At 32.9% G+C, this 18,500-nt stretch overlaps 1 protein-coding gene across 1 annotated transcript in view; it reads right to left on the reverse strand.

The window, feature by feature from the left end:
- The window catches only part of LOC142333096 (ATP-dependent DNA helicase DDX11), an 82,196-nt gene that overhangs the window by 59,612 nt on the left and 4,084 nt on the right, over positions 1 to 18,500 (reverse strand). The window contains exons 3-7 of the mRNA XM_075379952.1: positions 16,776 to 17,027; positions 11,351 to 11,521; positions 6,778 to 6,944; positions 5,726 to 5,960; positions 172 to 324 (exon numbers count right to left, since the gene is read on the reverse strand). Coding sequence (XP_075236067.1) covers positions 172 to 324; positions 5,726 to 5,960; positions 6,778 to 6,944; positions 11,351 to 11,521; positions 16,776 to 17,027 — 978 coding nt within the window. The remainder of the gene's footprint in view (positions 1 to 171; positions 325 to 5,725; positions 5,961 to 6,777; positions 6,945 to 11,350; positions 11,522 to 16,775; positions 17,028 to 18,500) is intronic.

Below are 18,500 nucleotides of genomic sequence, written 5' to 3' on the forward strand. Positions count from 1 at the left end.
ATTCAGTTTAGCGTTAACCATCTCTGTATAAAAATATGATGCGAAATCAGCAACATTTTTTTATGATTATTATTTTATTTTCTATTTTTTTGTGATACGATAATTAATTTTAATTAAAATTATTATATGTAATCACATATGTAACTTTTTAAATCTATATAAATCATTTACCAAGTCAAAAGATACTTCTGCACTATGTATATGTTGTATAGTATCAAGCAAATTGTGAGCTTCATCAATTATAACAATACTGTTTTTAACACTTAATCCGCAAGCTTCTCTAGTACTTTTATGTAACAATATATTGTATGGAACCACAACAACCTAAAACAAAACAAAAATATAGAAATAAATTTAGCAGTTTATAGTGATGAAATTGTTGACTGAGTTTTAGTAGATGAGTAACAAAAATTTTGTGCATCAGAAGCTGGTAAAGTGACTGTTGAGGATGACCCTTGCAATGGTTGAGAAGTTTCTGCTACTTATGAGATGCACCAAAAGGAGGAAAAAGAATTGATATAAAATGACCGTCACATCACACAATGCTTTGCCATGCAACAGATAGGCATATTGCAAAATTGAGCTGTCATGAAAACTGTTCATGGTGAGTACCACTCAATTCAGAGAAAAGAACAAACAAATGACAAAAGGAGTATTGTGAACAACTTCTGAAATGTTATTGTGACAAGGAAGATGACTTCCTTTTCAATACTGTGATGGAAGATGAAAATTGGGTCCGTAATTATAACCAAGAAGAAAAACAAAACTATGATTCCAAATCAAAAATTCTACACAACCTGATAAAAAAAAATTGACATTTTCTGGCACTCCAAACACATGTACATGACTGACTACCTGGAAGCTGGGTCAACTGTAAATTCTGCTCAATACATAGAAACATAAAAACATGTTAAGAGACATGTATGTAGCGTTTGACAGTCCATGGAACTGATCATTTTGCAATACAATAATGTTTGGCCACACACATTGCATCTACCCCACTGAGGCTTTTGTAAAGTTGAAATTTTAACCTTTCACACCTTCACCAGATTTGGTGCCCTGCGATTTTCTCTTCTTCCTGCAATAAAATTGGAATATTAAGGGTATTCATTTCAACATAGATGATGAATTGAATGATCGAGTGAGATTGTGAATTAAGGAAAGACCAGTAACATTCTTCATTGACAGAATGAGAAAACTGGTTCAGTATTTAGAGAAAAGTGTAGCTATAAATAGTGACTATGTGGAAAAATAGATGTTTTCACAAAAAATAAAATGTACTTTTATGCCATATTTGTTTCATTTGCAATTTATGAATGACTGTGCATTAAATTTTAGCTACACCTAATAATATACTGTTGTCATTTACTGTTTTTAATTTTTATGTTTTTGGAACTATCAGCAATTATCTTTAACCCACCATTGGCAACTTATGCATTAATAGTGATGCTGCAACTTAGAAACAATTTTTTAAAATGTTTTGTGATGTTTACAAAAATAATAATTTTTAGTCATATGACTAACCAAATTGTTTAAAATCTAAAATTTTTTTATTAAAAAAAAAAAAGTTCTTACTTTACTTTTATCTAGAAGAAAAGGTAATGAATGAAACATTCAAATTTTGCAAAAATGTTGTTTGAGCTCACATAAAAAATTCATATGTACTTAACTCTAGTTCGATTACACACAAATCAATTATTTATACGTACAAAATAAAAAAGTTTTTATTTATCTAGTAGTTAGTATAATTACAAATTTACATCCCATTTCTCCTACTAATCATTTTTACTGTTGGATTATAAACGCAGTTCTACCATTTTTGAGTCAATCTGTCAACTGCTTAAAGTTAATATTTAAATTTTGGTTAAGTAAGTAATTAGGATGGATACCACAGATATATAATTCTGACAGAGAAACAAAGATGGTTAAATAGCCAGTAAGCATCTTTGTCATTATGTGTTAATTCCAAAAAGTTTGATTTTGGTTCTTACATATCAGATTCATTTAATGAAACCATAATAAGATCACAATTAAAAAGTAAAAAATGTTTCTTAATAAACAGAGAAGCAAAGCAAATATTTAAATAGAAAAAATACACTGCCAAAATGAACCTCCTCAGTTTACAATTTATAAATAAGAGAAAAGAAAAGTATTTTACTACATAATTATTGAATTTAACAATATTTTTAAGTTAAAATATTTCCTTGAATATTATGTAACGTGTTGCGATCTATAATTAAATATAAAGAAGTACAAAACAAAATACAAAAGTATGTCAGCATCACAGAAGGCAATCTTACTAGCCAGAAAATACAGTCACATGGTATGATGTTGATTAGAGGTAAGATTAATAGTCCCGACTCGTGCCAATTTGTATTCAAACCATCATGATGGCCTTTATGCCATCATAAAGATTTCAAAGAAACTACAGTGAAACCTTATTCTTTGATTTTTCAAGAGCCTAAGTGAAAAACTTATGAGGTATTTTACATACAACTAATGAAGAATAATTGTAACAAAAATCTTTACTTAATATGCCAATAGGGATCTAGCTGAACAGTTTATACAATTCAGATGGATACTTCAACAATCCAACAATTCTGGGTACGGACAAGATTTTTAGGAAAGCCTAAAGCCTCATTTCAGGTTAATTTAAGTATCTGAAGGAAAATTATTGATCAGATATATGGTTCTTATCCTGTATAAATAAATAAAGATCTCCGAGAGATTGTGTGTAGGTTAGATGCTCATCATCTTGAGAGGATATTTGATTAGGGTTATAAGACACATTCCAAGTCCATCTGTAGATATATTTTTTCATTACTATCCATCTCACCCCCTTTTTCTTAATCTTCTCCCCTGGTTGTTTTTTGTAAATTTTAGCTATATGTTAATTGGATCAATGTTAAGTGTTAAGGATGGGGAACATTTTTGAATTACTTCGGAATTATTTTTTGTATAGTGATCTTGATGAACTCAGCTTCTATTTTTTTCTTTTTTTGATTCTGTTAATTATTAATACTTAGTATGTCTGCAAAGGAATCATATGTGTGATGTTTAAGTATGTTCTTATTTATCTGACGGGAGATGTTTTTACATTTATCATCCAGCAGTTCAAATCTATCATTATAATAGATGTAAGCAAAAAAGCTCTCTTTTGAGAATGGAAAATAAAAAAAAATTGGGCTTGTAAAATAAATATTATCATTGGAAGAAAAAACTGCTGCTATAAAGCACACACCATTCTTTTAATACTATCTTATAAAATTACTTTTCTGTCGATTCATAATATAAGTCGATCACTTTGTAGTAATATCGGTTTTCTATTTTCTGTGATATGGAGAACTTGATGATTTTCCTTCTAAACAGCTTTCTGATCCAAACTATAAACCTTGTTACTGATAATGAAGTAATTCTTCTTGCTCAGTGTTTCTGAAAGAGTTTTTGTGTATATCTTTTTGTTAAAAGTGATTCTGAAAGATGTCATCTTGCAAGAAGGAAGACATTAAAAAAATATTGCAATTTATTATACAGTGAATAGGATAAAGGTAATATTTCTAGATATTCATTTAGAGTTTGAAGCATACTTGGACACATATATACATTAAAGTAGTATGAAATCTAATGTTGACATGGTGGATAAGATCCCTGCTAGAATAATATTGTAAGAAACCATCATTGTTGGGCCCTTGTGAAATAGAATTCACAAGGTCCTTGTTAGAATAGAATTGCTGGGCCCTTGTTGTATAGAATTCTACACAAACAACTGATGGCAAATTTATAAATTAAAAGCTAATATTGCCTTTTAGTATTTTCTTTCAACTTATTTCTTATAATTTGTATAGTAGTGCAATCACAAATAGAACGCCCTTAAAGTTTGGAATGGTTTTGTCTCTCTTGCAATGGAACACACAGAAAAGTCAACACAATGTTAAAAAGCAAACATAAACAATTTATATCATGCTTTACTAGCAGCAGTAAGACAATGACAAAATATTCTTCCAAGAAACAGCAATAAATATTTTTACATTGAATATAATAAAAGCTAATAATGGTTTGTAAAATTATTTATGATCTATCTGTCTATGTTTGATTTTTCACTTTTGTAGTTAATTAATTTTTTGATTAGTATTGTTGATTAATATCAACGTGTAACATAGTAAAACACTGCCATTCCACAAGAATTAATTTTTATATTGCCTATAATAGGGTATAACTAAAAGTTTTTATAAGCGACTTTTTTAATATACTGGGTGCGGCAAAATTGATTAACTATTATAAATTACATAATTTTTTGTTTGATTCAGATAATAATATTACATAATTAGAAAGTTCATAGAAAAGCATTTTATGTAAGCCTCATGTTTTAAAAATATCATCACTGAGATGGGCACCATTGTTCAGCAAACAAGTCTCTGTATGTGACTTGAGAGAGTCTATTGTCTTCCTCAGCATTTATAGTGGAATCTGTTGAATTGCAGTCGTAATGATTCTTTTAAATCGTCTATGCTGTGGGCTCAATTCTCGTATGTTTTAAATACTCCCATAAGAACCCCATGTCGATAAATCAGAGGATCGTGAAGGTAAGTTATGTCACCATTATGAGAAATAACTTTCTCTGGAAACAATCATCAAACAGTATGCATTGAGATCTGTGCTGTGTGAGATGTTGCACCATCTTGTTGAAACCATAGCAAGAGTAAATCAGCATTGATAAGAGAAAATCGTCTCGCGTGGTCATATAAAGCTCAAATATTACCATTGCTGTTGCTCCTTCGTTTTGAAAAAAATACAGTTTGAAAGTGTCAAATGAACTCACTCCACATCAAACTGTCACCTTCTCAGTGTGCAAAGGAGATTGATGCAGTAAACGTGGGTTTTCCTGTGCCCAATATGTGAAATTTCGTTTATTGATGTATCTATTAAGATGGAAATGGGCCTCATCTGATATAATTAAATTGAATAATAACTGTGGTTGTGCTTCAATCATTTCTAAGAGCTTTGTGCAAAATTCCATTCACCGATTTAAATCTCGAAGCAGTAATTCTTGAGCCACTTACATTTTAAGTGGATGAAAATGCAAATCCATGTGTAACATTCGCCTAACACTCCTATCTGATATGTGTAGTGTTACAGCATGTCATCTAGCAGAACATCGTGGACTCTACTGTAGGGTCGCTCTCACTCTCTCCACATTTTCTGGGGTGCGAACTGTTCGTGGACGACCAGAATTCTTCTTAGGTAATGCAGAAGCACTCAATCAAAAGTTTCCTATCCAGTTTAAAATCATTTGGTGTGTTGGGATTCTTCCATTTCTTCCTATACTAAAACGACGCCTAAACACATGTTGCATTGCAGTAGCTGAATCACCATTTTTTTTTTAAAAATGCCCAACAGAAAATGCATGATGTTCACTACACCAATGCTCCATGGCAACTAAAGGCGTTGGATTGCTGTACAAGCCAACCATTTAAACACTGCGCTATCTACTGGCGTATGTTTAAGAAGCCAATTTTAAATTGTCTAATCAATTCTGTCGCACCTGTATAACAATGTTAAAAAAATAAAATATAAAGAAAACTAAACAATAAAATAAAGTCCACAAAACAAAAACTGGAAAAGGAAAAACTATACGTATCTCACAGAACATCAGTGCCCGATATGCAACTAGTATTGTGCTTGACTCAGGATTAATAATTTACATCAGTGAGTAGCAATAAATTACCTGTGCATCTTCAACGGCAGATCTTGTACCATAATAAGGACAAGCATTAAGTTGTTTTCCTCTAGCAACTACATCTTCAACATCCATTACTGATACTAATGTTTCTTCAGTTAAATGCAAGGTTGATGATAAATATGAACAACCAGCATTACCACAACGTGATTTCTTAATTTTACTTCCATTATCACTTTGTAGTGTAACTTTTTCTTTCTTATTTCTCTGAAGATCAGTGCACCTCAAAAAATTATGAGAAATAATAATAATATTAAAGTAACATTATAAAATACAACTTATGTTTATAAAACTATCATAAAAAAAAATCTGGCAATGAATTTCATAACTTTCCTGGTTACACTGGTCACGTTATGCAATTCATTTTTTAATTATTTTTATTCAATTCATTGAACTGAATATATATTTAAATCCATTCTAATTATATTTAAATCTTCTAATTTTTAAAGCCAAGATGCTCAACAAAATAAAGTAATAAACAAAATTTTTAACATTAGTATATTAGCATCACAATTTCAAAAAAAAAAAAAATTTTTGACATAAAAAAAAAATTTTGGGGGCATGAGCCCCCAAAATTTTTAGATTTTTTAAAATTTAAAAAACATCAATAAAATAATTTTAAATAAATTAAATCAAAATTGAAATTTTTTTTTTAAATTTGGGTGTTTCCATCAAGGATTTTAGTGACTATTGTTGACTATTTGTAACAAAATACGTTTTAAGGAATAAAAATTTGATATTGCAAAAAAATTGTTTTTCATTTTGGGGGCTCCCATTCTCAAGGGGAAGCATTCAGATAAAACTAATTTTTAGGAAAATAATCCCTAAGTGGTAATAATAAATTTATAATATACAAAGATACAACCATAAATTTAAATAAATAAAGTTGTAATTTTCTAGAAAAGGAGTAAAACTTTTTGGCTAATTTTTTTTTCAAGAACCAAAAGGAATAAGTGAAGTGCTATTAAAAAAAATTAAGAATTTTACTATTGAAATTAGTTATTTTTAAGAAATAACAAACGTAAAAAGGAAAAACATACCTTTCATTAATTAGAGATAATGAATTTAGCTTCTTCACAGATGGATTTATACAAAAATTATTACGTGATGCAAGCGTTACTAACTTCACTGAATCAAAATAGGGGCTACGTTTTACCTCATTAACTAACTGTGATAACTGTGAATGCGTCCTACTACTTATGATTATCTGAAAAAAAAAACTACAGTTAATAAATTCAGTTCCTATTATCGATATAAAACAGATCCTAAAAATAACTAACTAATCCTTTAGATTTAAATGGTTTAAATCAGCACACATAGCTACATCTAAATTCTTTTACAAGTGGGAAAGAGTCTGAAAAAAAGTAGGATAAGAAAAACTGAACCGATATAATTCAGCAAGGAGAAAGGTTCTGAAAATATGCTGTTAAAAGTCAGTTAAATATTTAGAAAGTGTACTTGAAATGGAATTTAAACAAAAATTGTTGGGGGAAACAGCTTTTTAATGGTGAAATGATTTGCCGAATGTTTTCTTGTTCTTTTTTTTGGACCCACAAAAAAGACCCAGAAGCAATGTTTTTGCAATAAACAAACTAATTCTATAACAACAAACGCTAAATATAACTGATATATAAACAAAATAACAGCAATATAAAAAATAAAATGAACAAATAAAACACACAGAAAAAAGTGTAAACTATATCATACAGAGGTAAGTGGTGAAGTTGGAAACAAGGATATACATTGTTTTGAAATATTATGGAGAAGAATAGAGAAAGTTAAAAGCACAAAAAAATGAGAAAGTTTGAGAAGTATAAAAGAGATGCATAATCTAATGTAAATAAGACAAAGAAAAAATATTCTATGCAGAGATTATCTTAGGTGAAGAATGACAGAGGTGAAAGGTAGAGAAAGAAGACTGGGATGCTTAGACATTAGGAAGGAAGAAGCTGTAAGAACATGAAGGATGGTTCTTAAGAACAAGAAAGTTCATATGTTCAATGTTGAATTTGTTAAAAAAAGTATATCTAAAGACTTTAACAAGTATCTAAATTTTTTATATTAATTTCTACTTTAAGTAAAATTCAAAGTGTTCAGGGTGGTATTTTGAGCTCTCACTATTTATGCATCATTTATCAAAATACTGAAAAAAAGGATAAGTAAAAAATATAAAACTTTGGCATCCAACAATGAGTATCTGCAATCATGTTGCTAATATGGATTTATAAGTCTATAAAAATTATGTTTAAAAATTATCAAGTTTATGAGAATTTATTGCTGATAAGTAAACTAAATTATTAATTATTTACTTATTCTGGTTCTACAGCCCTTTATCAATTTTGGCTTCCTTAAAGATTCTTCATTGCTCATTGTTTACCCCTACACCCATTATTCTTAAAACTAGTAATCTCATATTTACTTTTATTTCCCGATTATATCAATAAATGCTGCTCTACAGCTGTAATGGGAAAGTATACAAACCGGTAAAAAATTGGTCTCTTATTGTTTTGTGTCTTGTGGAGACATTAAAAAAAAAGATTTAAATAAATTGTAAATAATCAGCAAAAAAACTTTTATTCCATTGCTTCCAAGTCCAAAAAATCTACTTTTGTCAGACAAATATTTATGCAGATGTATGAGGTCTGTTTAGAAAATAACCAAACTTAATTTTTTTAATCTTTATTATTAATTTTACAGATTATTGATTCTTGTCTCCTTCAAAGTACTCCCCTCCCCCAATCACACAATTTTTCCCAGTCATGTTTCCACTACATGAAACAATCCTGGATAGCTTGATCTGAAATGGTCTTTCAGGTCCATGATGAATTTGCTTTAATGTCATCAATAGTCCCAAATTGGCATCCTTTCATCATTGATTTTAATTTCAGAAATAAGAAAAAATTGCAATGAGCCAGGTCTGGCAAATGTAAAATATTTAGACATCTGGATTGATACCACGCTGCAATTTGGGACACATTTGGTAGAGGCAAGCAAGAAGACGGACAGGGTCATGGGGTTAGTTGCCGCCCAGCTGCCTAACTGCAACGGACCAAAGCAACACCGAAGACAAATCCTGGTAAGCGTAGCCCACTCCACACTACTGTACGGTATAGAGGTGTGGGCAGGAGCCATGGTATATGCCAAATACAGGGGAATACTGGCGACATATCACAGATGGTGCTGTCTACAGAACATATCCGGATACTGGACTGTCTCAGGAGCGGCTGCAGAGGTTCGAGCAGGACTTCTTCCTATCGATCTGGTGGTTGAGCAATGGAGAAAGATATGGGAGATTAGGGCTCTCCCACCAGGAGAGAAGGCGGCAAAATAATAACATAATGGTCGAGATAAACAACATATGGCAGCGGAGATGGGACTAGTGTGAGAAGGGACAGTGGACACATCGGATGCTTGGTGATGTCAAGCGATGGAGCGGCAGATGCCACGGCTACCTAGATTATTACTTAACACAGTTTCTGACGGGCCATGGAGGGTTTATGTCCTACCTGTTCAGGTACTGCCTGGACCATTCCGATGAATGCCCTTTCTGCCACCAGGAGCAAACCCCTACCATGTGTTTTTTAAGTGCACAAGATACGATCATGAGTGAAAAGATCTATTAGATGTTTTACATAAAGAGGATATGTTCACACCAGAAGAAGTGGAAGATGTATTATTGCACTCAGAGACGAACTGGAAGGCTGTCGCTGACTATACCAGGACAGTCCTGCAGGACCTAATTACCTGGGAGGAGAGCCGCATAAGAACTAGGCGTCGGAGGACACGTGGGCAGACAGGCCGTCAGCCGAGTGCGAAGGGGGCCCCCCGGGCACATGGGAGTCGCCTTGGCACGATGAAGCTGCGAGCACTTCGCACAGGTGTTGGATGGCAGCCTGGGTGGCTTGATATTTTAGGTATGTACTGTATCTGTGAAATGAGTAACAGCTGTGTACAGCTTCTGTGAGTTGCGCTTCTGGTGTGACATACTCTGATACTTTGTATTTTCGTTTTTATCTTCTAGTACGTATATAATGTTTAGTTTTAGATATTATGTAAAAAAAAGGAGGAAGGGGAAAAAATCTTACATTGTTTATTGAATATGGTTAGCTGTATTTGTACATGTATCATGTATAGTTTGTATTGTGTTTTGTACTGCTTATTTAATGATCACATGTAAGAATCTGTATTGTGTTTTCAACTTAAGATCTGTACTTGTAGTATGATTGTGTCCTACCTGATGGAACGCATTATTAGCTAGCTATACCAGGGGTGGAGGTTTAGTCGGTACTGCGCAGGTATACATACGCTCTTCCTAAAACCTAGAGGGACCTGTAAGCGACCCCAACACTGCTTTGGTGTCTGTAAAATGGATTCCCCACCTCTACAAAAAAAAAAAAAAGTCTGGCAAGTAGAGAAGCTGAGGGAGGACAGTCATCTGATCTTTGGTACAAAATTGATGAACTCATAAAGCAGTTGTGGATTTTTTCAAGTAACCATTGTAAATTGTCTTGACAGTACGCATGGTTCACTGTTCACGGTTTCACCTTGAGGCAAGAGTACAAAATGCCCAATTCTATTAAAACTGAAAAAAAAACAGAGAGCATCACTTTGATACTGGATCAAGACTAATGTGCTTTCTAAGTACATGAAGATCCTTTAACAGTCCACTGTGACGATTGAACTTTTGTCTTAATGTCGTAGTCATAAACCCAGCTTTCGTCTCCTATTGTGATCCTTTTTTCATGATTTTTTTTCATTGTCATCAGCTTGTTCAAGAAGTTGCCGACAAACAACCATTCGATTTTCTTTCTGCTATTTGGTCATCAAACATGTAAAACTTTGCTGCAACTCAATGCATGTTCAATTTTTCCTTCAAAATGTCACAGCATGAGCCGATTGAGATGCTAACCACTTGTGCATTTCTCTGACAGTCAATCGGTGATTTGCACGATCAGATTGTTGATTTTCTGAATGTGGGTGTTATCAGTTGGAGTCTATGGCCTTCCTGGTCAAGTGTCATCTTTGATTGACTGACAACTACTTTTAAATCGTTAAAACCATTCGTAACATTGCACATGACCCAGAGCATCATCTCTGTAAACTTACTTAGAAGCTGAAATGTTTCAGTGAAAGTTTTCCACAGTTACATACAAAATTTTACATTGTATTGTTGCTCCTGAAAATCGCACATTACAAAGATCATTACTAACACCTAAACACGTCGCATTCAAATAACAATAACATGAAAACTAAGCATGATAACAATCCAAGAACAAAAAAAAATATATGTGGTTACAAAGGTTATGCGAAACAATGCTACCAGCCGAACATCATTAAATATCTTTGTTGGCAAAATTTTTGTTCAGAACAGACCTTGTACCTTGCTTCAGAAAAGAATTAATGGGAGAGGTTTTTTACATTTAGAAACTTCCAAACCATTATATGATTTTCTCAATCAAACATGATATATATGTAGGAGAAAAAAAAAACAGTGTACAAGGATACATTCATTCTCCAATGCAGTTGATAGAATACATTTTGATAAAATATTTATCAATCATGTACATAAAAAAAAAAAAAATACATGGAAAATAATGAAAAGAAAATACAAACCTTTACTTCTTGATTTTTATCTGATTCTTCTTCATCTGTCTCTTTATCTTCATTAATTATTTCATCAATTTCACTGTTTTCTAATAAATCATCAATTATTTGTTCATTACTTTCAGAGACAGATTCCTCACTTTTATCCTTTGGTTTATTGATTTTTCTCTCACGCAAGTTCTATAAAAAAAGTTGATAAAAGATATCAATACCACAGAAACACTTTAACACTCTTTTAAGACACACACAGAATTGTAACATGCTGAAAATAGTAACTGAACCCAATTAAACAATATTAGTTATCTAAAACAGGAAACTGAAGTGTAACATCCTGACCCCTGTAGAGGAAAACACCTGCCCTGTGACAATCCCGGTCGCCACACCAACCCCTCCATTCACAGCCCTGATGGGTGTTACCCTCTGGTAACACCCATCAGGGCTGTTGGTCTCTTAACCTGACATCAGATAACAGTCATCAGTTTGGCTTCTGTCACTGATGCAGATACTTTGGCAGAGATTTCTATCAGTATATTTACAAAACTTACTATCATTTTTGTATGGCTTCTTCCAATCACCTTGAATCTCCTTTATCAGCCAAAGTCCAACATCTGCATAAACGATGATGTAGCATCTACTAACTAACCTCAACTGCATCAAAGAATAAAATTTGATAATCCAGAACAGAGGTCCTAAAAAAACTACCTTGCGGACAACCTTTAGATTAGCATCTTTCCTACTTCTGAAATGCTATCTCATAGAATGATGTTGTGATTGCTGAAATAACTACATAACACAATCAGCTCATTCTGCATACAATCACACTTCTGCAACTGAAACACAGTGCAAAGGGTCACCACATATTAAAAACTTCTGATACGGCCAAAAAAATATGTAAGACACACTCAGACTCACCAGATGAAACAATGTTCATGATCTTAAGAACAGCTTCTTCTGTGTTCCTGCATGGGCATAAACCACACTGATCTTCCATAAACAGTTTTTTAGAATTCAACCTATCATTAATACAAAGATAAAAACCTTTTCAAAAACTATCAGGAGTGTTAAAGGCCTATAAGAGAAGCTCATGGTGGGGGTCCTTATCACCACCATTAAACAATTTAAGAACACCTTTTTTCCAACAAACAGGGAAATAGCCAACAAAAAGCATCCTATTAAATATTCTAGTTAAAGCACGAACACAAATTCTGACAGAAAGGACAAGAAGCTTCACCTTGATTTCACTGAAACCGGAGGCTTTATTCCTACCAGAACTGCAAATTACCTGATGTACCTCTGCCTCTGTAATTTCTACAGATAAAACATCAGAGCAAAAAGCAGCAACTTTCTCTTGGACTAGCAGATGATATGAGGTATCATCAGTCACATCATTCAGCAATTAATCATTCAATAAAATTTTTAAAATATCAGCTTTATTAGAGACAACATTCTGTTGGGCCGAGAACTACAAAAAAATAGTTTTTTTTTCTTACACTTATGCCTAACGATTTTGTACACAACATCCCAAGGATTATTTCCTTGCTAATAAAAGAATGCCAAGAATCCCTTTTTGATGTCCTGTCCAATGAAAATATTCAGACCTACTTCTTCCTTCGATAGTCATCTAATAAAACCACTCGCCATTCAAGATCACTCTCCTGCTGAGCAGCTTTCTTGAGACAGTTCACAGACTGTTTCAACAAAGACAATTCTCTAGTCCACCAAAGGATGATTCTCTCTTCTCTCTCAACCTGAGCTATGAGGATTTGAATTCTCAGTGGCATCGATGAAAGCCAGAGAAACTCTTTCTGTCAGCTCTTTCAATTGAATGTCATCCAGACTTCAGTCCTATGCAGTCTAGCAAAGAATATTTAGGCCAGTCCAACTTCCTGTGCAGGAAGCGGCCCTAATGAACACAGACATTGCATCTATAAGCATCTTCCAACTCACTAAGATACTTAATCGATGATCACTAGAACAATCATCAACAGATGAAGCATCAAGCCTACCAGAAATACCAATATCAATATTCATTCCACCAAACAATCTTCTTTCATTTAGCATTCAGGCATATGTTGGTAATACACTGAAAATATTATAGACCTCTAATCCATACTGTACAACAAAGCCACCTCAACTAATTCAACTCCAACACCTGTGAATTCATGCCAAAGAAGGTGAAGCATCAGCACCTAGCACTGCAGGACAGTTACCAAAAAGACCAAGAATTCTAACCCACTTTTCTAAAAGTTCCTAAGGGAGATGTCTATCATATCATAGATCTCAGAAATCAAGACCATCAATAACAAGTTTAACAGCAACATGATTAGTATGCCTCAAAAAGACACAATCTTATCTTCTATACAGAACTGCAGAAATACTGTTACTTCCAGTATACAATTTTTGCCAACTATTAATTGCCTCAAGATTGATTTTTTAACAGATTAATGAATATTTTTATTGGGGTTTTTGGAGGTGGAACTTAAAGTTATAATTATTGTAGCTATTCTGTAAGATGAGAAGTTTATAATATATGAGAACTACTTTAACATCTGATTTCTAATTACCTGGTAGAAAAAAGAAAGAGAAAACAATTTTAATACACACTGTGTAGAAAAATAACCATATCAGGGTTATAAACCTACTTAATATCTCTTACAATTTTTCCTACAAATGTTCAAAGTGAGCACCTTTCATTATGAATCAAATATCCAACTGATAGGAGAATTTGTCCCATGTTCTAATCAGCATTTCCAGAGTAACAACAACAATAAATCAGCTACTTAAACCTTGCCTAAAATTTGGTAGCGAAGGTGCTCACACAAAATCCTTCATAAAACCCCAAAGAAAAAATCATATGACATCAGATCAGGTGATCTTGGAGATTACTGCAAACAAGCTCTGTCTTTGATTGTGAAATTGGCACACACAAGGTAATCAATAAGCTTTAAAGTCTGAAACAGCTGGAATGATATGGATACATATGAAAGAGTTTCTTTACAATAATCCATTCTTCTATCTCTGGCATTGCTAATTTGTGGTCGGTCTTCCTATCAAATGTTTAAGGACTAACAAGGAAAATCCAACACTTTTAGCTGTCCATACTCTTCCTTTTAAGTAGACATAAGGTCATTTTAAACCGATTATGCCAATGACGAAAGTTATTGTCACTTGGAGGATGACAATTTAACTTTCTATGGAGCAAGTTTAAGTGTAAGTATAGAGTTACATTTAGCAAAAAAAAAAAAAATACAAGTTTTTTGTTCAGGAGTTGCCATCTTTAACCCTTTTTACTAGTGGTGCTGTCATGCAGAAACATAGGGAATCAATCTATGGCCATGTGATAATTAAAACTGTCCTTTCTGCTCTTTGATTCTAGCCTTAAATCAACACTGTACACCTTATCCAAGAAATACTATAACAAATTAAAACCCCGATATTATTTTTTTGTTCAACTGATATAAATGTAAGTAACCTATTCTTACATAACTACAATCTGCATTCAGGAATTTTTGCTATGACACCAGATTTTACAAATATTCATCAAACAATGAGTACTGCTGCTGGAGTAGGAAGCCAGTTTTTCATCTCGGTGAAAGCATGGCATCAAAGGAAATTTCATCTCCCTTTTGATTTTAGTACCCAAGAAATGTTAAAGCCATGGTAATTCTATGAGATTTATGAAATAATTCCCTCACATAGTTTGTTCAATATTTTTAATAATTTCATCAGTGTGACAACACCTTTCCTTTTGTCATGATGCACATCTGTGTAACCCATCTACCCTCTCTGAATTTCCAGCACTAATCACTCATACCACAATTACTTATAAAATTATTACCATAAACACAACAAAAAACTGTTGATGATGCCAGTAGCAATGTGTCCTGTTTAAAACAAAAATCTTGTGCCACATATCTTACAGCCAACTGGAACAACTCTTACAGATTACATGTTTTATTGACCATTACTTTACTAGTGCTGAACAGAATGGATGGAGACGGAATGATGAGATTGTAGATTACTGGTGGTTACTGTAAGTGTCATGTTACTATGGGAGATGATGTATTTTTAACCAACTGGAAGTTCATATTGCAGATGTCCTTGTATAAATTATAAATAACAAAAAATTATATTAACAACTTTGTTTATAAATAAAATGTTGAGCTTGTAGAAAAAAGATGTTCCCCAAGTTAAGAAGGAAAGATGCAGTAGCCAAGGACCAGTAAGAAAAGGGTTGGAGAAGTGAGGCACAAGCCAGGATATTGAGGAATGGCATAATTAAAGATGGGATGGGGGATTATTTACCATATGACAAAGAAGATAAAAAAGATGATCTGAAAGGGAAATTACGAGTTAGTATAAAAATGTCTCAGAAACTTAAACCACAAATTCTGAAGGAATCTGGTTCATTTACAAATTTGAACCCAAAGAAGATTGAGATGATGCGGTACATAAAGTTTATTGATCATAATTAGTCAAGCTAAAAACGAATTGTTGTGCAAAGACTGACAAATAAACAAACCAATTCTATAATAAACTCCCTTTTGTACGAGGTCTGTTCAAAAAATACGTAGACTAACATCATAAAACAAAATTTACTTTATTTAGAAGTTACTTGTCTGGATCCCCTTCAAAGTACTCTCCTCCCCAATGCACACACTTATCCCAACGGTGTTTCCACTTTTGGAAACAGTCCTGGAATACTTCTTTTGTGATGTTCTTCAGTTCCTTCATCGTATTTGCCTCAAACATCTCAAATCTTCTTCCTTTCAAAGGTCTTTTGAGTTTGGGGAACTAGAAGAAGTCACAAGGAGCGAGGTCAGGTGAATAGGGTGGTTGGGGAAGAACAGTGATCGAGTATATGGCCAAAAATTCACCAGTTCTGAGGGCTGAATTGGCAGGAGTGTTATCGTGATGAAAAAACCAGTCACCACTCTTCCACATTTCTGGCCTTTACCACTTAAAACATGTCGCACAGTTCATAGCAACATTGCCATAAGCCGTCTTGAGCATATCAAAAGTTTCACTCGCAGATTTTCGGAATTTAACACAAAATTTCACAGCAACTCTTTGCTCGTTCAAGTCACTCAATCTAAAATCCGCCATATGAAAAAAAAAAACACTTCACAAACAACCACGTACGTAAGCAACCAATGATATTTGCAATCAAAAAACTATGTTGTAATCAGCTGATCTGTACGAACATGGCGACGCCAAGCGGATTTGACTGAAACCAACTGGACCTGAGCAATTCAAACAGCCTATGTATTTCTTGAACAGACTGTATGAGTACAAAATAAGTCTCACATGCCTGAAAATTAAACAAAAGTGGCTTATTATGAAGGGATGATCTAAGGAAAACAGACCAGTCTGCTGAACAGCTAATATTCTACGTAGAATTAAAATATTGCAAAATAAAAATAAATAAATTTACCTTTTCTTTTATCTTTTTCTTCAGCAGTTTTAATCTTTCTTCTTTTTCTAACATTTTGTTTAATTTTGTTTGTAATTGATATTTAGAATGTTGTTTTTCAAGATCTTCTGCTTGAGAAGTAATCCAGTCGACTGAAGAATCATTGTTACTGATTGACAAACTTGCAATTTTTTCAGCTAACACTCTTTTATCTCTTGCTTCATGATCCAAAAGCCATCGAAAAGATCCACAAATTAAGCTCTGTGATTTTCCCTAAGTAAAATAAAAATATTCATTTTAATTTTTAAACAAGTACTTTACAATTAGACTTCATTTTTTTATAAAAAAAGCTCATATCACCTTTTAACGACATTCACATGTAGTTAAAAGGTGATATTAATATCAAGGAATGTGGTAGTTCTGTCACAAGAAAATTTTGAGGCTTATAAAAGTTTTTTTACATATGGTGTGTTGAGCATACATTGCAAGTTTAACTAATTTGGAGAAATTCTTGCAGGAGCTAAAAGTGTGGCTTTTTCTATTTGATAATGAAGATTTCTTGTTGAAATGGTTTGAGTTGAATTTAGGAATGTGGGAAGTACATTATGTGATGGTCAGGAACTAAATTCTGCTGCTACCTACCTGGTCATTGAATTGTTCTGAAGGTACTTTAACACAAGTTTCTAAACTCATGAAGTACCTAGACACTTTTTTTCACTAATGTGTATGACTAAAAATTGTTTTGTTGTAATTGTACAAAGTGTTTGTTAGTGGAAATATAAAGGATTTGAATGTAAAATAATCAATAGACAATAATTAGTGGGAGATTATTCCTGCCGATAATGCATGTAAACCTAGAAAATATAAATTTAATCTAGTTAATCCATTTGCTAACAATTTTTTCCAAACATACTTTTAGGTAGATTGCATATGAAAGCTACCTATTGTAGTGGGTACTATGATTCGACTTTGGGAAAATTTAGACATATCTTAAGGTTTCATATCCCCGAAACCCAAAAACCACTGTCAGCTCAAAAGTTTATATATATTTCACTTTCTTTCGGCCAATTCGGTAATTTTGTGCCAATCTCTTTCAAATTATTTCTTAAAAATAACTCGTCCAAAAATCTTGGTCGTGTTCGTTAACGGCCAAAATTGGACCATGGGAATGGAAATGTAGGAGCTTTTTCTAAAAAAACAAACTATCGCTAGAACTTTCTTATTAAGTAAAATATTGAATTCAATTAAGTTCTTACTATTCTTTGTATAAAGGTCTGAAACTTATATAAGTAAAGTTTTTTGATACAACCAACCATTGGCCCAGTGGGTAGAAATAATGTGGTTTCTAAGACAAAAAAATCATTACACCCTTAATAGCCACAGCATCAAATCGGTTCAAAGTGGTAGTTAGTCCTCTAAACATTACCTAAAACCTTTGTCTGAAACAAGTTTTGATATGACCAACCCTTACGGCAAGGGATGAAAAAAAACAAAAAAAACAACAGAATATCGCTATAACTTTTTTATTAAGTAAAATATCGAATTCAATTAAAGTTCTTACTATTCTTTGGATAAGAACCTAAAATATATTTCAGTAATGCTTTTTGATATCACCAACCATTGGCCCAGGAGGTGGAAAAAAATGGGGTTTTGAAGACAAAAAACATCCTACCTCCCTTAATAGATAGTATCTAATCCGTTTAAAGTGGTGGTTAGTCCTCTAAACATTACATAAAACTTTTGTCT

This window comes from Lycorma delicatula, chromosome 12 (assembly GCF_047948215.1).
Source record: "Lycorma delicatula isolate Av1 chromosome 12, ASM4794821v1, whole genome shotgun sequence".
NCBI lineage: Eukaryota > Metazoa > Arthropoda > Insecta > Hemiptera > Fulgoridae > Lycorma > Lycorma delicatula.